The 18,775-nt window shown below is 44.8% G+C and overlaps 1 protein-coding gene across 1 annotated transcript in view; it reads right to left on the reverse strand.

Moving 5' to 3' along the window:
* Positions 1–18,775, reverse strand: part of HMCN2 (hemicentin 2) — a 408,064-nt gene that overhangs the window by 216,440 nt on the left and 172,849 nt on the right. The window contains exons 26-29 of the mRNA XM_068248458.1: positions 18,365–18,556; positions 18,149–18,279; positions 9,840–9,987; positions 832–958 (exon numbers count right to left, since the gene is read on the reverse strand). Coding sequence (XP_068104559.1) covers positions 832–958; positions 9,840–9,987; positions 18,149–18,279; positions 18,365–18,556 — 598 coding nt within the window. The remainder of the gene's footprint in view (positions 1–831; positions 959–9,839; positions 9,988–18,148; positions 18,280–18,364; positions 18,557–18,775) is intronic.

The following is an 18,775-nucleotide window of genomic DNA, read 5'->3' on the forward strand; positions in this document are numbered from 1 at the left end:
TTCATCAATTAAAAGTTTGTTCGTCGTTCTTAACGAACGATCGTTGTCGCATGTGTGTACGTAGCATAAGGCTGGAATCACACTTAGATGTGGTGCGCTGAGTTGTGTCATGTTGCTGCATGCTCTTTTCAATGGGATGCAACGCGACTCGACGCCACTCAGCACAATTCAACGCAACACATTTACAAGTGTAAATCCAGCGTGAGAAACTGAGAAAGTTAATTGAATAAGCGCCTTGTCCCATATGCAATTAGGTTTTAAGCATGAAAAATTATCTCCTCAGAGAAAACTCAGGAATATAGGCGCTTATCTGTTTATCTCATGAATGACATGTTATTTTCTTGTTATCTCATGAATTATCCCTTTAGTAGCTAATTTATTTAGAGGCTTGCAAGTGCTCCAGGCCAATTTATTTTAGCACATTTTTTAATTATTATTTGTTAAATTTTCTTGCTACTAATTAGTACTGCTGTAATGTGAATTTATGGCCCTTGTCACTAGGCGGCAGTGTGAGACAATAACAGAGGAGTTCTGCATTCAATTTATATATCCTCTGCTAGAAGAGAGACATCAAAGCATTCCAAGACTTTACAGCAAAATGAGTTCTGCTGACTGAGGTGAAATGCAGTGCACTATCTCAAACAAGATAATTCCCTTGAAGCTGCTAATGGGTTAAGAGAGATATTTATAGTGGAGGTGAAAAATAGGAACTGGAGGTGAGTATGATAGCTTCAAAATGTGCAGAAGGATTTCAAGCCATCCCCCAACTCCCCACCCACAATCATCCACTGGGTCTTCACTTTTTTTGTTAGCACTAGGCAAGACACTTACTGTCCATCTTTAGTCCATTCCACCTGAGGCCTGGGCAGGCCGGACGCTCTGCAGTGCAGCTCCACCTCTGTCCACTCTCGTGCTGTCATATCCTGCACAGATCCGGCCCCGTAGATTGTCGGAGGCACTGCAAATTACAATACACTCATTACCACCTCTGTAAGAAATAATACTACTCCTCTAAGAAGCCAACAAGAAGGGGGGGGGGAGTAAATACCTATATACAGCAATATATAAGTACCGAATATACTGTATAAAGTCAGCGCAGGTCTATAGTAATACAGCTTTCATCATTTTCTGGTATACAGGATCTTCGAACACTAAGGTAAATAAGCAAGGCTTACCAGATTCCAACAACCCACATTATAAGGTTGTAAACGAGTTTGATAGATGGTCCGCAGAACTTTCAAATGGTGTCGTTTCACCAGCGATGTTGCACACCACAGATTCCTCCGGAATATAGTAGATATCCTGAGGTCGCAGAGACTCGCCAAAGGGGAGTCCAGTAGGATAGTGACATGAAAGAGATGTACGGCACATCTAAGTGTAAACCGTCTTTATTACATAACAAGTAAAACAATTTAAAAACAAGGATAAAAGAAAAACTCACATACGGGGCCCGTGCACTGGGAACCCCGAAAAAGTAGCGCGCATAAAATGGTCAATAGAAGACCTCAAATAAAATGGTGCCGCCTGTCGCCTTCCCGACCGGATTCGCAATCTTGCGTCATCAGGGGAGAAAGGCGGCCAGCACCAACTTTATAACATTTTTGAATTAAAAAGTGGGAGTGGTTAGGCTCCACCTTATTCAGACTACACTAGTCAAAGGCAGAAAGCATCAAACATGAAATAAAACATTGTGACAAATTGCATTGTGTCAGAGGGAAAGTAGCAAAAGATCTCTCAGACAGTGTGAATAAGAAGAGGTGAATGCAATATTACCTGCATATTCAATTCGTAGTAGGCTAGTTAAGGCTAAATTAAAAGCTAGATTGATTACTCTGCCCTAGGGCATGTCTTTCCTATGTAAAAACTTCTTTCTAGCTGAAAGACAGGCACTTCCTGTACCTGAAGTAGGGTCAAAAAAATAAAAATAAATAAATACATTAAAAAAATGCGACTTTATTGCAGCATAAGATCAATTATTTTTGTTTATTGTTCTATATGTTGTTTTAGATGCTCGCAGTGGGTTTTTGTCCCTATGTGCGCTTTTTGTTGTTGTATGCGTCGCCGCATGCGTGTTCTACATTGTAGTAGAGATCGCTTTCACTCTTAAAGAGAACCAGAGATGAAGCACCCTCTTGTATTTTACCTTATAAATCAGTGGGAACATGACAGTAAACACCTAATCTGCTCTTTGTTTCATTGTTCTCTGTTTAATCTGACTGTTATCACCTCTGATAAGAATCCCCGACTGAGCTCAGTCTGACTTTGCTACTGAAAGATTATAGCTGAGTCTATGTTTTCTGGTGTCTTTTCAAGCCCAAGCCTGCCCCCTTGTGGCTCTGCTATAATGACTCAGCTATAGTCATTCCCTGCAAAGCCAGAGTGAATGCTCAGTCCGGGATTCTTATCACAGCTGATAACAGACACTTTTAGCAGTGAGGATGAAACAGAGTGCATGGTAAGTGTTTTCTCTAATGTTCTTACTGATATATATGGTAAAATACACAAGGGTGCTTCGTCTCTGGTTCCCTTTAAGCAATCTTTATGCGTAATCATAGCCGCATTACACCGCTGTGTATATAAATTTGCTTAACTTTGCATAATTTCCATCTATCGGATACCTATGGGATCTGTCTTGCATGATCACTATGGATGTTCTTCACTTTCACCACTTAAGGTCCCCAGAGCTCCCATGGAGGCTGTTCTATCATTTAATTGTTTCTACTATGCATACAGATTTATGCACCTTCTTAGTATAGTACATTAGACGTGCTTTTCATGGCACACCTAAGTACACTTCCTGCATTTATGTGCTTCATTGTTTACGTTTTTATGATCATATGCGTCATTGCATACGCATTGCATTTTTTTTTTTCACAGGAAGAACTTGTGCTCCACTTGACCCTGGTGGAGTGCAAGGCTACTTCCTGAGTTCCAGTGACTACTTTCGGTACAGGAAGTGCCTGTCTTTCAGCTAGAAAGAAGTTTTTACATAGGAAAGACATGCCCTAGGGCAGAGTAATCAATCTAGCTTTTAATTTAGCCTTAACTAGCCTACTACGAATTGAATATGCAGGTAATATTGCATTCACCTCTTCTTATTCACACTGTCTGAGAGATCTTTTGCTACTTTCCCTCTGACACAATGCAATTTGTCACAATGTTTTATTTCATGTTTGATGCTTTCTGCCTTTGACTAGTGTAGTCTGAATAAGGTGGAGCCTAATCACTCCCACTTTTTAATTCAAAAATGTTATAAAGTTGGTGCTGGCCGCCTGGTCACCTTTCTCCCCTGATGACGCAAGATTGCGAATCCGGTCGGGAAGGCGACACCATTTTATTTGAGGTCTTCTATTGACCATTTTATGCGCGCTACTTTTTCGGGGTTCCCAGTGCACGGGCCCCGTATGTGAGTTTTTCTTTTATCCTTGTTTTTAAATTGTTTTACTTGTTATGTAATAAAGACGGTTTACACTTGGATGTGCCGTACATCTCTTTCATGTCACTATCCTACTGGACTCCCCTTTGGCGAGTCTCTGCGACCTCAGGATATCTACTATATTCTGGAGGAATCTGTGGTGTGCAACATCGCTGGTGAAACGACACCATTTGAAAGTTCTGCGGACCATCTATCAAACTCGTTTACAACCTTATAATGTGGGTTGTTGGAAGCTGGTAAGCCTTGCTTATTTACCTTTGTGTTCGAAGATCCTGTATACCAGAAAATGACGAAAGCTGTATTACTATAGACCTGCGCTGACTTTATATATTCATTGCTTGTGTGGACTTTTGGACATTGTCCTTCTCGGCTGTGGTCGCCTTCTGCCTTGGCGCTGACACGCTGTTGTTTAATATATAAGTACTAGTTGACCTAAGCCCGTTTAAAAATGGCTCTAGGTCTATGTGACACCGCCGCATGTTGATGCACATGCGTGTGCACCCGTTCACTGCGCACATGCCCACCAGGCTCCCTGGCCCCATCTTCCTGTCCCAACCGCTGCCCGTGCTGCACATGCGCAGTAGCGCAAACGCACGGACTACATGGACAGGATGAGGCAGGGAGAGGAAGCGTTTCTGCTGCTGAAACCAGGAAAATTAACATAAAAGTGGGGTATCCTGAATCCAGGGCCGGATTTACCATAAGGCACTGTAGACACGCGCCTACAGGCGCCTGACATTCCAAGGGCGGCTCTCCTTCCTCCCCGAATGTGTGCCTCCCTATGTAGAGTCCATGCAGGAGCGCAGTGTCACGCACCGCCGCTCATCAGTGCAGCCGCACAGCCAGCGTCCCCAGCGACCGTAGTCAGGCAGTCCAGTTGGGTAGTCAGCAAGGGGCAGTGCGCGCTGAGATCTATTTGTTTTCTTCTTGCTTTGGCCACGGGAAACGGGGAAATGATTAACATGGGGGCTGTGGAAGGGGGACAGAAAATGCTCGCTCCCCGTTCTCACATGACCTGGTCTCACTGGCCAATCATGTGCCGCCCCAGGATCTGCCGGGAGAAAAGGAGGTGGAGGCGGAGATTGAAAGTTTGCAGTGGCTATGCTGCATGGTATGCCAGCCAGGAAGAAAAGACTGGACAGCTGGATAGTGAGGCTTTTGGGAGGTGAAGTGAATACTTTTATTGCACTTTCCCTCTCTCTCTTCCTGTGTTTTTTTGCCCGAGTAAATGTCTCTCTCACTCTGATCTCCAGACAAGTGCAGCGGTGGTTCCCGAGCCTCATGCTGCTGGAGCCCGCCCCCCACAGCTTCATGTTTCTTCTCTGCCTCTGGTTTTCATGGATAAGGGAGGGAGGGGGAGAGAGTGAGTGTGTGTGTACAGTGTGTGTGTGTGTGTGTGTGTGTGTGTGGCCCCCGGTGTCCTGATGACTGTGTGAGTACACACATGTGCCCTGACCACCACTTATTCCTAACACTAATAACCCCATTTACTTTTAACACTAAAACCAGTGTCCCCACTATTTTTGGGGTGTAGCATTGTAGCGGCTATTTGTGCAATATGGGGCGGAGGCGGCTACCAAAATGGCGCTATGCACTTCAACAGTGGGGAGGGTAATGTTGCTTTCACCCCCACATCCCGCCCCCAATGTATCTCCCTTCTCAGCCAGCTGCACTCAGTGATAGGCTAGTGTCCCACTCCCCGGCAGCCACCCACCACATTCAATCATGCTCGCAGCGCTGCAACTTCAGCTGCGTGCATAGGCATCGGGGTGCAGTGAGTGTTGGCTCAGTCTCTGTCTGCTGGCACTGGGAACCATGTGGGAGAGAGAGAAAGCAGAGGTAGACTGTTGATGCAAAAAGCACAGCCTGTAGGCTACAGCTCCGCCACCATACACCCCCACCCATGTGTGTACAGGTGCAGCCAGATGCAAATGCCTGCGACACAGTGCCGTGGTGTGCCAGTTTTTGACAGAGCCAGCTCTGCAGTAAAAGTAAGTCACAAACACTCACTGTCACTATGTCAAACATCATGTCCCAGTCCAGATTCATAGGTTGGGTAGTGTCCCCAGATTTGATGGCTCATGACTATGCTGCTTGTAGTCATACACTTTGATGGCCTGCTGTGGACATCTCACTGACCATGTAGTAAAGTCCTCAGATTGGATGGCTCATCATTGCTGTACTGTCTGTAGCCTAGGCATGCAATGTGATGGTCTGCATACAGTCCATCAAATTACATTCCTACAGACAGTACAGCCAAGATCCATCCAACCTAGGGACACTGCTAGATGATTAGTGACATGTCCACAGCAGGCCATCAAATTGTATGACTACAAGCAGCATAGTCATGAGCCTTCAAATCTGGGGACAATACCAGATGGTCAGCGAGATGCCAACAGATGCCACTACCTGTCAGCCACTACAATCCTCTCATCACTACCTTCCCCACTACAATCTGCCTATCACTACCTGTCAGCTACTACAGTCCACCTATTACTACCTGCTGGCTACTACAATCAACCCATCACTACCTGCCCCACACTACAATCTGCCTATCACTACCTGCCAGCTACTACAATCTGCCTATCACTACCTGCCAGCTACTACAATCCACCCATCACTACCTGCCCTCACTACAATCTGCCTATCACTACCTGCCCTCACTACAATCTGCCTATCACTACCTGCCCCTACTACAATCTGCCTATCACTACCTGCCCTCACTACAATCTGCCTATCTCTACCTGCCCCCACTACAATCTGCCTATCACTACCTGCCCTCACTACAATCTGCCTATCACTACCTGCCCCCACTACAATCTGCCTATCACTATCTGCCAGCTACTACAATGCACCCATCACTACCTGCCCCCACTACAATCTGCCTATCACTACCTGTCAGCTAGAGATGAGCGTAATGGAGTAATTACGATTTCGTGAAATTTCGCGTAATTAGTGTAATTACGTTTATGGCCGTAAGTACATAATCGTAATTAAGAAGGATTTCGTGAAATTTCGCGTAACCGTAATTTTCGCATTGCAACGGGTATTACGAAATTAATGCGTATGGTCATGCTCCCGAAGCGGAAAAGTTGACGCATGTATCAATGTTATGTAGCCGCCGACTTTAAGGGTTAATAGCAAAGCCCCCTTAAATGCTAAGAGCCTCACATTTGGAGAATATATTAAGGAGATCAGGAGGAATAAGAGGAAAAATTTTTTTTTCAAAAAGACCTTATAGTTTTTGAGAAAATCGATGTTAAAGTTTCAAAGGAAAAATGTAAACATTTAAAAACCCGCCGACTTTAACGGTTAATAGCAAAGCCTGCTTAAAGTTTAGGAACACCAAATTCCCAGGGTATATTAAGGGGATCAGTGGGAATAAGAGGAAAAATTTTTTTTCAAAAAGACCTTATAGTTTTTGAGAAAATCGATTTTTAAGTTTCAAGGGCGAAAATGTCTTTTAAATGCAGAAAATGTCAGTTTTTTTTGCACAGGTAACAATAGTGTATTATTTTCATAGATTCCCCCAAGTGGGAAGAGTTTTACTTACTTCGTTCTGAGTGTGGGAAATATTAAAAAAAAACGACGTGGGGTCCCCCCTCCCAGACCTCTTTAACCCCTTGTCCCCCATGCAGGCTGGGATAGCCAGAATGCGGAGCACCGGTCGCGTGGGGCTCCGCACCCTGACTATACCAGCCCGCATGGTCCATGGATTGGGGGGTCTCGGAAGGGGAGGGGCAGCCAAGCTTTCCCCTCCGAGCCCTTGTCCAATCCAAGGACAAGGGGCTCTTCTCCACCTCCGATGGGCGGCGTAGTTACAATGTAACAAAGTTGTTACATTGTAATAACTTTGTTACATTGTAACTGATAGAACATTTCCGAGGCTATTTCGAGGGATCATTTATTTAAAGGGACAGGTAAGTATTAATGGTTAATTAAGAATATTAAAGGACTTTTTTCGTGGTTATGTTTTTTGTTCAATTAAAATACTTTTTCTAAGTGTTTGTGTGTTTATTTACTTTTAACTCTTAAAGGAAATGGGTAAGGGGTACAAGTACCTCTATACTCATTTCTCCTGGGAGGGGGGGTGGGCATCTGGGGGACCCCTTTTTAAAGGGGACTCCCAGATTCCACCATGAACCTCCCCCCCAGGAAATCGCGGCCTCCACCTCCACCGCCCATCGGAGGTGGAGAAGAGCCCCTTGTCCTTGGATTGGACAAGGGCTCGGAGGGGGAGGGGAAAGCTTGGCTGCCCCTCCCCTTCCGAGACCCCCCAATCCATGGACCATGCGGGCTGGTATAGTCAGGGTGCGGAGCCCCACGCGGCCGGTGCTCCGCATTCTGGCTATCCTAGCCTGCATGGGGGACAAGGGGTTAAAGAGGTCTGGGAGGGGGGACCCCACGTCGTTTTTTTTAATATTTCCCACACTCAGAACGAAGTAAGTAAAACTCTTCCCACTTGGGGGAATCTATGAAAATAATACACTATTGTTACCTGTGCAAAAAAAACTGACATTTTCTGCATTTAAAAGACATTTTCGCCCTTGAAACTTAAAAATCGATTTTCTCAAAAACTATAAGGTCTTTTTGAAAAAAAATGTTTTCCTCTTATTCCCACTGATCCCCTTAATATACCCTGGGAATTTGGTGTTCCTAAACTTTAAGCAGGCTTTGCTATTAACCGTTAAAGTCGGCGGGTTTTTAAATGTTTACATTTTTCCTTTGAAACTTTAACATCGATTTTCTCAAAAACTATAAGGTCTTTTTGAAAAAAAAAAAATTTCCTCTTATTCCTCCTGATCTCCTTAATATATTCTCCAAATTTGAGGCTCTTAGCATTTAAGGGGGCTTTGCTATTAACCCTTAAAGTCGGCGGCTTTTTATATTATATGGAGCGTTACGGTTTAACGCGAAATTACGGTAGCGTTTAATGCGAAATTACGGCATGAACGAAACGCGAAATTACGCGTTGAAAATTACGCTTACGGTATTTTCAATTACGATTTTAATGGCAATTACGCTACTGTAATTTCGCATCGTAATCGCAAATTTCGCATGCGTAATTTTAGTAGTGCGAAATTACGAAAATTTCAGCTCAACTCAACTGTCAGCCACTACAATCTACTTGTCACTACCTGCTGGTTACTACAATGTATGGTGAGGAGAGAAAGCAAGGACTGAGTGGCACTCCCTGTGGATGAGCTATGCGTATGTGAAACTTTGAAAGCAAAAAAACCCTCACCGCATCATCTAGGTTACCTCTTGTCCTGTTGCTTGGACGTGTGCTCTGCGGAAGCAGCAGAAGAGCAAACAACTGTACAGAGATATCACTGGAAGAAGAAAGAGGAAATCCGGGCACCTTCCGTCCAACTGTCATTTATTGCAAACCAAAACAGACATCCATTAGGTTACCACAACCATAAGTACCTCGTGTAAGTGGTCCTGTGGGGTGATGATCGGTGGAGGTGCGGGAGCCAGGGCACTAAGTAGGTCCGGCGACGGCCGTTTCGCGTCTATGCAGACGCTTGGTCACGCCACGTACCACGTGGCGTGACCAAGCGTCTGCATAGACGCGAAACGGCCGTCGCCGGACCTACTTAGTGCCCTGGCATCCGCACCTCCACCGATCATCACCCCACAGGACCACTTACACGAGGTACTTATGGTTGTGGTAACCTAATGGATGTCTGTTTTGGTTTGCAATAAATGACAGTTGGACGGAAGGTGCCCGGATTTCCTCTTTCTTCTTCCAGTGGTTACTACAATGTGCCTGTCACTACCTGCTGGCCACTAAAATTTTTATTAATATAATGTCCTTCTGACTTGTATTATTACCTGCTTATTGTTGGTAATATCAGCCTTTATATGGTAAATTATACATGTTGTTGGTAATATCTGCACATTGTTGGTATTCTCTACTTGTCTTTGGAAATACAGTATCTGCATTACCTTGTGTGGTTTTATTTAATAAGAAAAAGGGGCGTGATTTGATGGGGTGTGGCCTGTGTTAAGGGGTGGGGCTTAGGGCGCCTGCGCTTAAGTGCCTATAGGCTCCTGAGCTGTAAATCCGGCCCTGCCTGAATCATTTGCTATATATCTACTATATGTCACTACAGTGCTTCTAAGTTTTGCTTCAGCTGTAGCCAGCCTTTCATTTAAATGGAGCCTTTCATATGAATGGAAGTTTGAGACACATACAGGAATACCAGGGATGTGGCATTTTAACTGTACAACGCTAAGATTGATCATGTGGTTATAGCATGTAGACACTCCCACCTTGCACTTTTCATCAGCACTTTTCAAAAATCTGTAGTGAAACTTGGTCAAAATCAAGTTCTTAAAACATATAAGATTTGTATTTGTCCGCATCAAACAACATCCTGAATGTACAAGTACTCACCAAGTACTAAGACATGATAGGTACGCTGGGCTTCCCCGGCACGGTTCACAGCTGTGCACGTGTATGACCCTGCATCGTCTTTACGCATCCGGTGGAAACGCAGAGACTGACCCGCGGACTGGAAGCTGATGCCGGCAACTTCAGTCAGCTGGTGGGACAGGAAGATGGAGAGATAAGTAAATAATTGTAGCAAGTAGGCATGAAACAAAGATGTATGGACTTAATAAATCATGAAATCATGTTTTAACTTCATCCCAATCAGCAGCTGATACCTCTCTTTCCATTAGAAATCTTTACCTTTTCTCAAATAAATCATCAGGGATGTCTGTATGGCTGATTTTGTGGTGAAACCCCTCCCACAGTGTGATGTCATCATGACCATGGTTCTGACAGTTTGCTGTCTCTGATCCTCAATGCATTGTGGGAAATAACAGCTTTTTACAACTGCAAGGCAAGCAGCATCTCCCTCTGTGCATAAAACTCTCAGTCAGGGCCGGAGCTACCATAGAGAGAAAGGGGGCAATTTCCCCAGGGCCCCAGAGCCTGTAGGGGCCCCCAACTTAACTGTGCTCCCCAGGGTCCCTACAAAGTCATCAGCAGAATAATGTCTCACCTGCCCCGGCGGGCACACTCCTCTGTCTGTGGCTCCATACACTCCATCATCACCCACAGCTGGCTGCATCTTCTCTGTGAGACATGATATTATGTAATATCATGCCCCAGGTCACGGAGAAGAGGTGCATGGAGCCCCGGGACTGACAGAGGAGCACCTGCCAACACAAGTGAGACGCTACTCTACCAAAGACTCCGTACACTCTGGAGGGGGATTTGTTGGGGGCTTCTCAGTTAATTTTGCCCAGGGGCCCCATTGTTACAAAAACCGGCCCTGCCCTCAGTAACAAACATTCCAAACAGATCACCTGGCAGGACTTACGATGTCACCACCAGTAATACATTTCAGAATATAAATCAGAGAGATGAAAGATTTTACAATAGACAAACACTGACTAAATGATCTGTAAATGAATATTGTAAGCAATAAGAAATGTTATTCATTAGGCTTCTTTTTACAAAAGTTCCTCTAGGCAGCAATAGCAGCTCCCAGGTTTCTGATGCCATGGCTGGTTTACATTTGCAATAAGCAATTTTATTTATTATGTTAGTTTCACTAAAGTTCCTGCAGCCGCCGGAGAGATAGATAGAGATAGGTAGAGAGCGCACTTTTCTTGCACAGACTGGCCGCAGTTACGGGACCCAGTACCGGCGATCCAGAAGGCTGAGGACGGCGGCGTTGGAGCGATCAGTGCGCATGGGGCTGGAGGAAGCTCCAGGTATGTATAAAACTTTCATATCGTCTCTGGCACACGTTAAGGGCCGGTTTCATGTGCTGTGTCCATTTCCAAATGCGATTCAGCACCCATGCTGTTGTGAAGCCGCAACCGGATCACTATAGCCATGCCATGCATGGCTATATGCAGAAAACTCAACCATCACTATTTTGTTTAGGTCACGTGCGATTCAGATGCAGCCTATTGATTTCAACAGGCTGTAATTCCACATCTGAAATCCAGTGTAAAACAGCCGCGATTTGCGACTGCTGGAAATGGGCCCTTAATGTGTACTGTTTTAAATCAAAAATGAAATAAGAAATTGTGACAAGGAAAAAATATGTGATAATCCTACATTTTCAGTATATGCCCTTTAATAGATAAATCTTTCTTAATGAAAGCTCATTCTGCAGCTAAACCTCTTATCTTGGAATTCTGATCACATGACAAGAAGCACTAATGCATTTTGCTGTTCAGACTGGGAGAGTAGGCACAGCCTGAATCCCCCTGAGAAGATTGAGCCTGCAGAACGTGCAGACTGTGGTACAGTAAGTGGGCAATCTCAGGGCTCCTGATCAAGGATTCTACAAGTGATTTTTTCCCATTAGCTAATCAAGCAACTACTAGACAAGCCAAAGCAAGCGCTGCAACTGTGTGCAAACACACAGATATGGCAAAACATCTGTACCTGAAATGGGGCTTTAAAAGTAACTCTTGATCACTAATCTAAGAATATTATAATACTGATCTTGCTCTTCTAAGCTAAGGAGATAAAGTAGACTGAAGATTTTCAGTTGTTTACATCCAGCACAGAACACTATCTGATCTTCTTACTTCAAGAGGAACTTTCTCTCTTAGTCGATACCCCCTTTTCCACAAGCAATCTTTACCTTTTCTCTAACAGTTCATCAGGGATGTCTGGGTGGCTGTTATTGTAATGAAATCCCTCCCACAGTGTCATGTCATTGCCTTGGCCATGACAGCTTCTTTTTTGTGAATAACGGCTCTTGCCAACTGCCAAACATGCAGTATCTCCCTCTGTGTATATGTATGTACTGTATATACATTATACACCTTTTAGCCTATCATATTGTCACTTAGTGTGTTTGTAGATAAGGGCAGTTGATGCTGTCTGTTTTTTTTTTCTTTTCATATCTGCCACAGCAGTAAAGATGCTGTCCTGCAGATGCTGTCCTGCAGTCTCACAGTGGATCAGACAACAGTGAATATCAATCATTTCCTGATCTAGCTTCTATTTCTTATAATTTATCTTTTTTGCAGAGTCTTGATTTATTTTTTCCTCTACTACTTTTGGTAAAGTTCCTCTCATTCTCCCTACCTCCCAGGCCCGCTGTCTGGGTGTCACCTTGGACTCTGACCTCTCCTTCATCCCACACATCCAAAACATCACCAGAGCCTGCAATTTCCACCTCCGTAATATCTCCAAGATCCGCCCCTTCTTAACCCCGGACACGACCAAACTGCTCATCCATGCCCTCATCATCTCCCGCCTTGATTACTGTAACTCCCTCCTTTCTGGCCTCCCCCTGAAACGCACTGCCCCCCTTCAATCAGTGATGAAAGCAGCTGCAAGACTCATCCATTCTTCGCACTGCTCTGCATCCACATCTCCCCTTTGTGAATCACTGCACTGGCTGCCTATCCGTTTCAGGATAACTTTCAAGATTCTATGCCTGGCGTATAAATCTGTGCACAAAACCTGCCCTACCTACATCTCGGAGCTTGTTCACAAGTATACACCAGGTCGCCCCCTCCGTTCCTCCAATGACCTTTGCCTCACCACCCTACGCATTTCACACTCCCATGCCCGCCTGCAGGATTTCTCAAGAGCTGCCCCCACCCTCTGGAATGCCCTTCCACCACCCATCAGACTTGCTCCCTCTTTCAACACATTCAAGCAAGCCCTCAAAACCCACCTCTTTATGATGGCCTACCCACCTCCTACCACACAGTAACTCTCTAAGGAATATTTAACAGCCCCTCCTAGTGTTTCCACCCCTCCCTTTAGATTGTAAGCCTCTGGCAGGGTCCTCCACTCCCTAGTGCAGGGGTGCCCACACTTTTTTGGCTCGTAAGCTACTTTTAAATTTTCCGAGTTCAGGAGATCTACCAACATTTAGGTAGCTACATATATGTGCCTTCAGTATAGGTAGATAGGTATAGGTGCCTCCAGTATTGATAACTAGGTGTAGGGGCCTTCAGTATAGGTAGCCAGGTATAGTGTAGTTAGGTGTAGGGGCCTTCAGTATAGATAGCCAGGTATCCTGGGGATCCTCTTCTCTGAACACTGTTCCTTTAAGCCACTCACACCTCTGCCCGCACTCTCATCCTTTGAAGTTCATGCTGTCTGTCTCTACTCTCCATACCACATTCAGATTGCTATTATCTACCGCCCGCCCGGTCCAGCCTCTACTTTCATTGATCACTTTTCAGCATGGCTTCTCCAGTTCCTCTCCACTGATATACCCTCTATCATCATTGGAGATTTTAATATACCCATCGATACTAATTGCCCTACTGCCACCAAACTGCTCTCTCTCACCTCCTCGTTTGACCTCGCCCAATGGTCCTCCACTTCCACCCACAAAGACAGCCACACTCTTGACCTTGTCTTTACCCGCCTCTGTTCTATTTCAAGCTTTCATAACACTCCGCTTCCCCTCTCAGACCACAACCTTCTTACCTTCTCAATCAATTCTTCTCTACCATCAACTCCTCCAACACTACACCATACAGTCACGCGCAGGAATTACCGCAACCTGGATGTGAATTCCCTGACTGAGGCCTTGCAACCTCTAAGTACCCTGTCTTCCTACACTGACCCTGAGGCAGCATCCAGTTACTTATTTAATGTAGTCTCCTCTGCCATGAATTCAGCCGTTCCACTCACCACCACCCGCCCCCGCCAAACTAACCGGCAGCCCTGGCTCACTGAACAAATCAAACAGCTGAAAAGACACTCCAGGGTGGCAGAAAGATGCTGGAGAAAAAGTGCTGCTGTAGAAGACTTCAATCACTATAAACAAACTATGCAGGAGCTCAGGGATGCCCTCACTTCTGCTAAGCAGTCTTATTTCTCCTCGCTCATTTCCTCACAGTCCCACAACCCAAAACAATTGTTCAACACCTTTAACTCCCTACTTCGTCCCCCACCTCCTCCCCCTACCACATGTCTGTCAGCCGACAACTTTGCATCATACTTTACAAGCAAGATTGATGCAATACGTAATAGCTTCAACGCGCAACCATTTTTACCAGCACAGCCGTCACCTATAAATTCCTTCTGTCTGCCTGCACCCTCACCCACCACTAACTGCCTTCCCCCCGCTCCACAAGACCAGTCTCCCACTCTAACATCTTTCACCACACTAACTGAACAGTGTCTTTCCTCACTAATCTCCAAAGCGCATCTCACTACCTGTGCCCTGGACCCCATTCCCTCTCATCTAATCCCCCAGCTTTCCTCCTCCTTTAATCCCGCTCTAACAACTCTATTCAACCTTTCTATCTCCACTGGCACTTTTCCTTCCTTATTCAAACAAGCTATTATCACACCACTAATCAAAAAACCCTCTCTTGATCCAACTTCTCTATCCAACTACCGTCCTGTCTCGCTCCTCCCCTTTGCTTCTAAACTGCTGGAACGTCACATCCATTCAGAATTGTCTGCCTTTCTCTCTACCAACTCCTTACTTGACCCCTTTCAATCTGGATTCCGCACACACCATTCCACTGAAACTGCCCTCACGAAAGTTGCTAATGACCTACTGGTAGCTAAATCCAAAGGCCAGTTCTCCATTCTAATACTCCTTGACCTTTCCTCTGCCTTTGACACGGTTGATCATGCTCTGCTTCTGCAGACACTGTCATCTTTAGGAATCAAGGGACAAGCACATTCCTGGATCTCCTCTTATCTCTCTGGACGCTCTTACACTGTCTCCTTCTCTAACACCAAGTCCTCTCCACACCCACTGTCTGTTGGTGTACCTCAAGGCTCTGTTCTTGGGCCACTTCTTTTCTCAATCTACACCCGTGGCCTGGGACAACTAATTAACTCTTTTGGCTTCCAGTATCACCTCTATGCGGATGACACCCAAATCTATCTCTCAGCTCCTGACCTGTCCTCACTACTATCCAGAGTCCCCGACTGTCTACGTGCCATTTCTGCATTCATGTCCTCCCGCTTCCTCAAACTCAACATGACTAAAACGGAAATTGTGATTTTTCCACCATTGCTATCTACACCCCCACCAATTGCAACCATAACGGTAGACAACACCCCAATAACCTCAACCACTAAGGCCCGCTGCTTGGGGGTTATACTTGACTCAGAGCTCTCCTTTAAACCTCACATTGCCTCATTAACCACCACCTGCTATTTCCAGCTCAAAAATATATTCCGTATCCGTCCCTTCCTCACACAAGAGGCCACCAAAATGCTTGTTCATGCCTTAATCATCTCCCGCCTAGACTACTGCAACACCCTGCTCTGTGGCCTACCAAAAAACAGGCTAGCTCCTCTCCAATCCCTTCTAAATGCAGCGGCCCGCCTCATTCACCTTTCCACACGCTCTTCCGATGCAGCCCCACTGTGACGTTCTCTCCACTGGTTACCCATTACCCAGAGGATCCAGTTCAAACTCCTGACTCTAACATACAAAGCCCTCCACGAGTTGTCTCCTCCATACATCTCCTCACTAATCTCAAGATATTGTCCCTCCCGCAACCTTCGCTCCTCCCAAGAAATTCTCCTGGCCTCTAAGCTGATCACCTCCTCTCATGCTCACATCCAGGACTTTACACGAGCATCAGCCCTTATCTGGAACTCTCTTCCACAGCCTGTACGTCATGCTCCAAACCTGGACATCTTCAAACGCACTCTTAAAACACACCTTTTCAGACAAGCTTATAACATTCTATAGCCCTTTATTTACTTATTTGTCACAATGTAATCAGAGGCAAAGAATCACTGCCTCATCCATCCTCCACCCCCTTACCTAGTGTGTCCCCCACTACCCATTAGATTGTAAGCTCGCAAGGGCAGGGTCATCCTCCTAATGTTTACTGTCTTTGTAACAATATTTTTGCTGCTTGGAACTCTGCTGTATATTTGTTAGTTGTATCTATGTTCCCCTTGTCGTCTTATTGTGCTTTGTAAAGCGCTGCGGAATATGTTGGCGCTATATAAATAAAAAATAATAATAATAATAATAATAATAATAAGGTATAGTGTAGTTAGGTGTAGGGGGGGGCCTGGGCCACTTACCTCCCTCCAGTTCCAGAGGCGGTGTCTGGGGCAGATGAACAGCGGACAAGTGAGGGGTCGCTCCGACGGGCGCCGGGCAGGCTGCGTGGATGCAGTGCGCCCAGCGCCGCCCCCGGCAGCCATGACGTCGCGGCTTTAGTCTTTCCAGTCGCACCGCCCTGCATTCTGATTGGCCGGCAGCAGAATCTGATGACACGCTGCCAAGCAGGCGCGTTATACAGCTGCCGGCCACTAAAGTTAATGTGACGCGACCACTTGGTCGCGATCTACCAAATAGGCGGTCACGATCTACCGGTAGATCGCGATCTACCTATTGGGCACCCCAGCCCTAGTGTAATCTACAGGATCATGTGCTCCTGTCCTATGACAGCCTGTACTTGTATTACTGGGCCTACCTAACCAGCCCATATTGCATGATCATGTATTTTGTACAATTTGCATGTATAACTTTGTTCTATGTGTATAACCCTATGTCTGTCATCCTTGTATCATTGTATATATGTATTGTCCAGCGCTGCGTAATATGTTGGCGCTTTATAAATACAATAAATAATAATAGTAACTGCCTCTCTGCACCCTCTCTGCTCCTTGCCTTGCCAACACTAAAGATTACCCACATGTTTTGTCAAAACTGACAGAGACCCTGCAAACCTAATCAATACACTTTGGATTGATTTTGCACAATTTATCAATTATGGTGTAGCAGTACATTTTCACTGAATGAGCTAAAGTAGAGTTACAAAGGGAATGAACCGCCACATGAAGCAGTATAAAGTAGCGAAGTCAGCATTTTCATCAAGGTCTTACAAACCTCAAAATTTCCTTTGCATTATTAAAGCGGATCTGAATTCAGAACTTCCTCTCTGCTCTAAAAAATAAGCAACAGCATAATACTCTTGAAAGAAAAACATGTCTCTGTTACAGCGGATAAAAATTCTGCAGTAAATCTGCAGCGTGTCTACTTCCAGCTTTCATGAAAGCAGACGTAGGGTTAACATCCTGTGCTATCAAATTAGCTTATCTGCCTTGGCAGTCAGCGGACACAGTGGTGAGATCAAATTACAACTTGTGATTAGACACAGATGAGGGGGAATTAGACAGGATAAACTCTCTAAATACAGTACATACAGGGTGCATTTATCTATGCTTTCCTTCTGTCCTGTGCAAGAGTTTAGGTCCACTTTAAAGTGTACCCGAGGCGACATGTAACATGATGAGATAAACATGTGTATGTACAGTACAAAACATATTAATAACCAGGTTGTTCTACTTATTTTATTGCTGCCTGAAAGAGTTCATTTCTAGGCATGGAAGTGACAGCTTCTGTCTTGTCGTTAGCTTGTCAGTAATTTAGTAAACATCACTGATAAGCTAATTACAGCCATAAAAGTTTTCCTGGCAGAATACAACTTCTGAGGGCAGGGAAAGATAAAATACATGAACTATTGACCTTTTTCTAACTCTGGGACACTTAATAGGCTGCCATTGATTAGAGAAAGTAAAACATTCAACCTACTTTGTAAATGTTTAATTTAAATATAAAATAAAAACATGGGATACTTAAAAAAAAAAAAGTAATTTTTAGGAGTAGGAGCCTAGCAGGATAAATAGAATTGTTTATCTCATCAGTTTAATTTCAACTCAGGTTCACTTTAATGGCCACAGCTGATAATCAAAAGTCCCTCCCAGCTTACGATTTTGTTGTCTTTACTCCAAGTGACTGTTGGAAAGGGGACGCCGTTCACTTCACAGCCCAGACTCAGCGGCTGATTGGCCATAAGTGAAATATTCTGTGCTTGTCCGTTCTCCAAAATCTTGGGGGGTGCTGAGGATTACAGGATATATGTATTATAGAAGATAAGTGAAAGCATAGATATATCTGCAGTTGTGACAGATGAGTTGTCCTTTACCATAAACCACCAGCTTAGTCTTCCTCCTCGCTGTCCCCGCTTCATTGGAGGCCAGGCAGATGTAATCTCCACTGTGACTCGGCAATGGCGAGCCAATCAGAAGGGAGCCGTTGGCCAACTGGGAAATTCCCGGCAGGTTGCCATTAAGAAAAATGCCATTTTTTAACCAGCGAACCAGAGGGGTGGGAGTACCTGTGACATAAGCAAAGAATAAGAAACTATTTCTTAAAGAGGTAATGTAAAAATAGCAATGTATAAAATTGCCTGATTTAGTCTGTGTTTGCCCATTGTACTATATGACACTACAGTGCCTCTTTAATTCAAAATAGCAATGATCAGTTTTGTCTTCGTACCACGGGTTTATGGAAACTTTAGAAACATTATAATTTAAAAATATCTGGAATCTGAAAA

Source organism: Hyperolius riggenbachi, chromosome 8, assembly GCF_040937935.1.
Source record: "Hyperolius riggenbachi isolate aHypRig1 chromosome 8, aHypRig1.pri, whole genome shotgun sequence".
NCBI lineage: Eukaryota > Metazoa > Chordata > Amphibia > Anura > Hyperoliidae > Hyperolius > Hyperolius riggenbachi.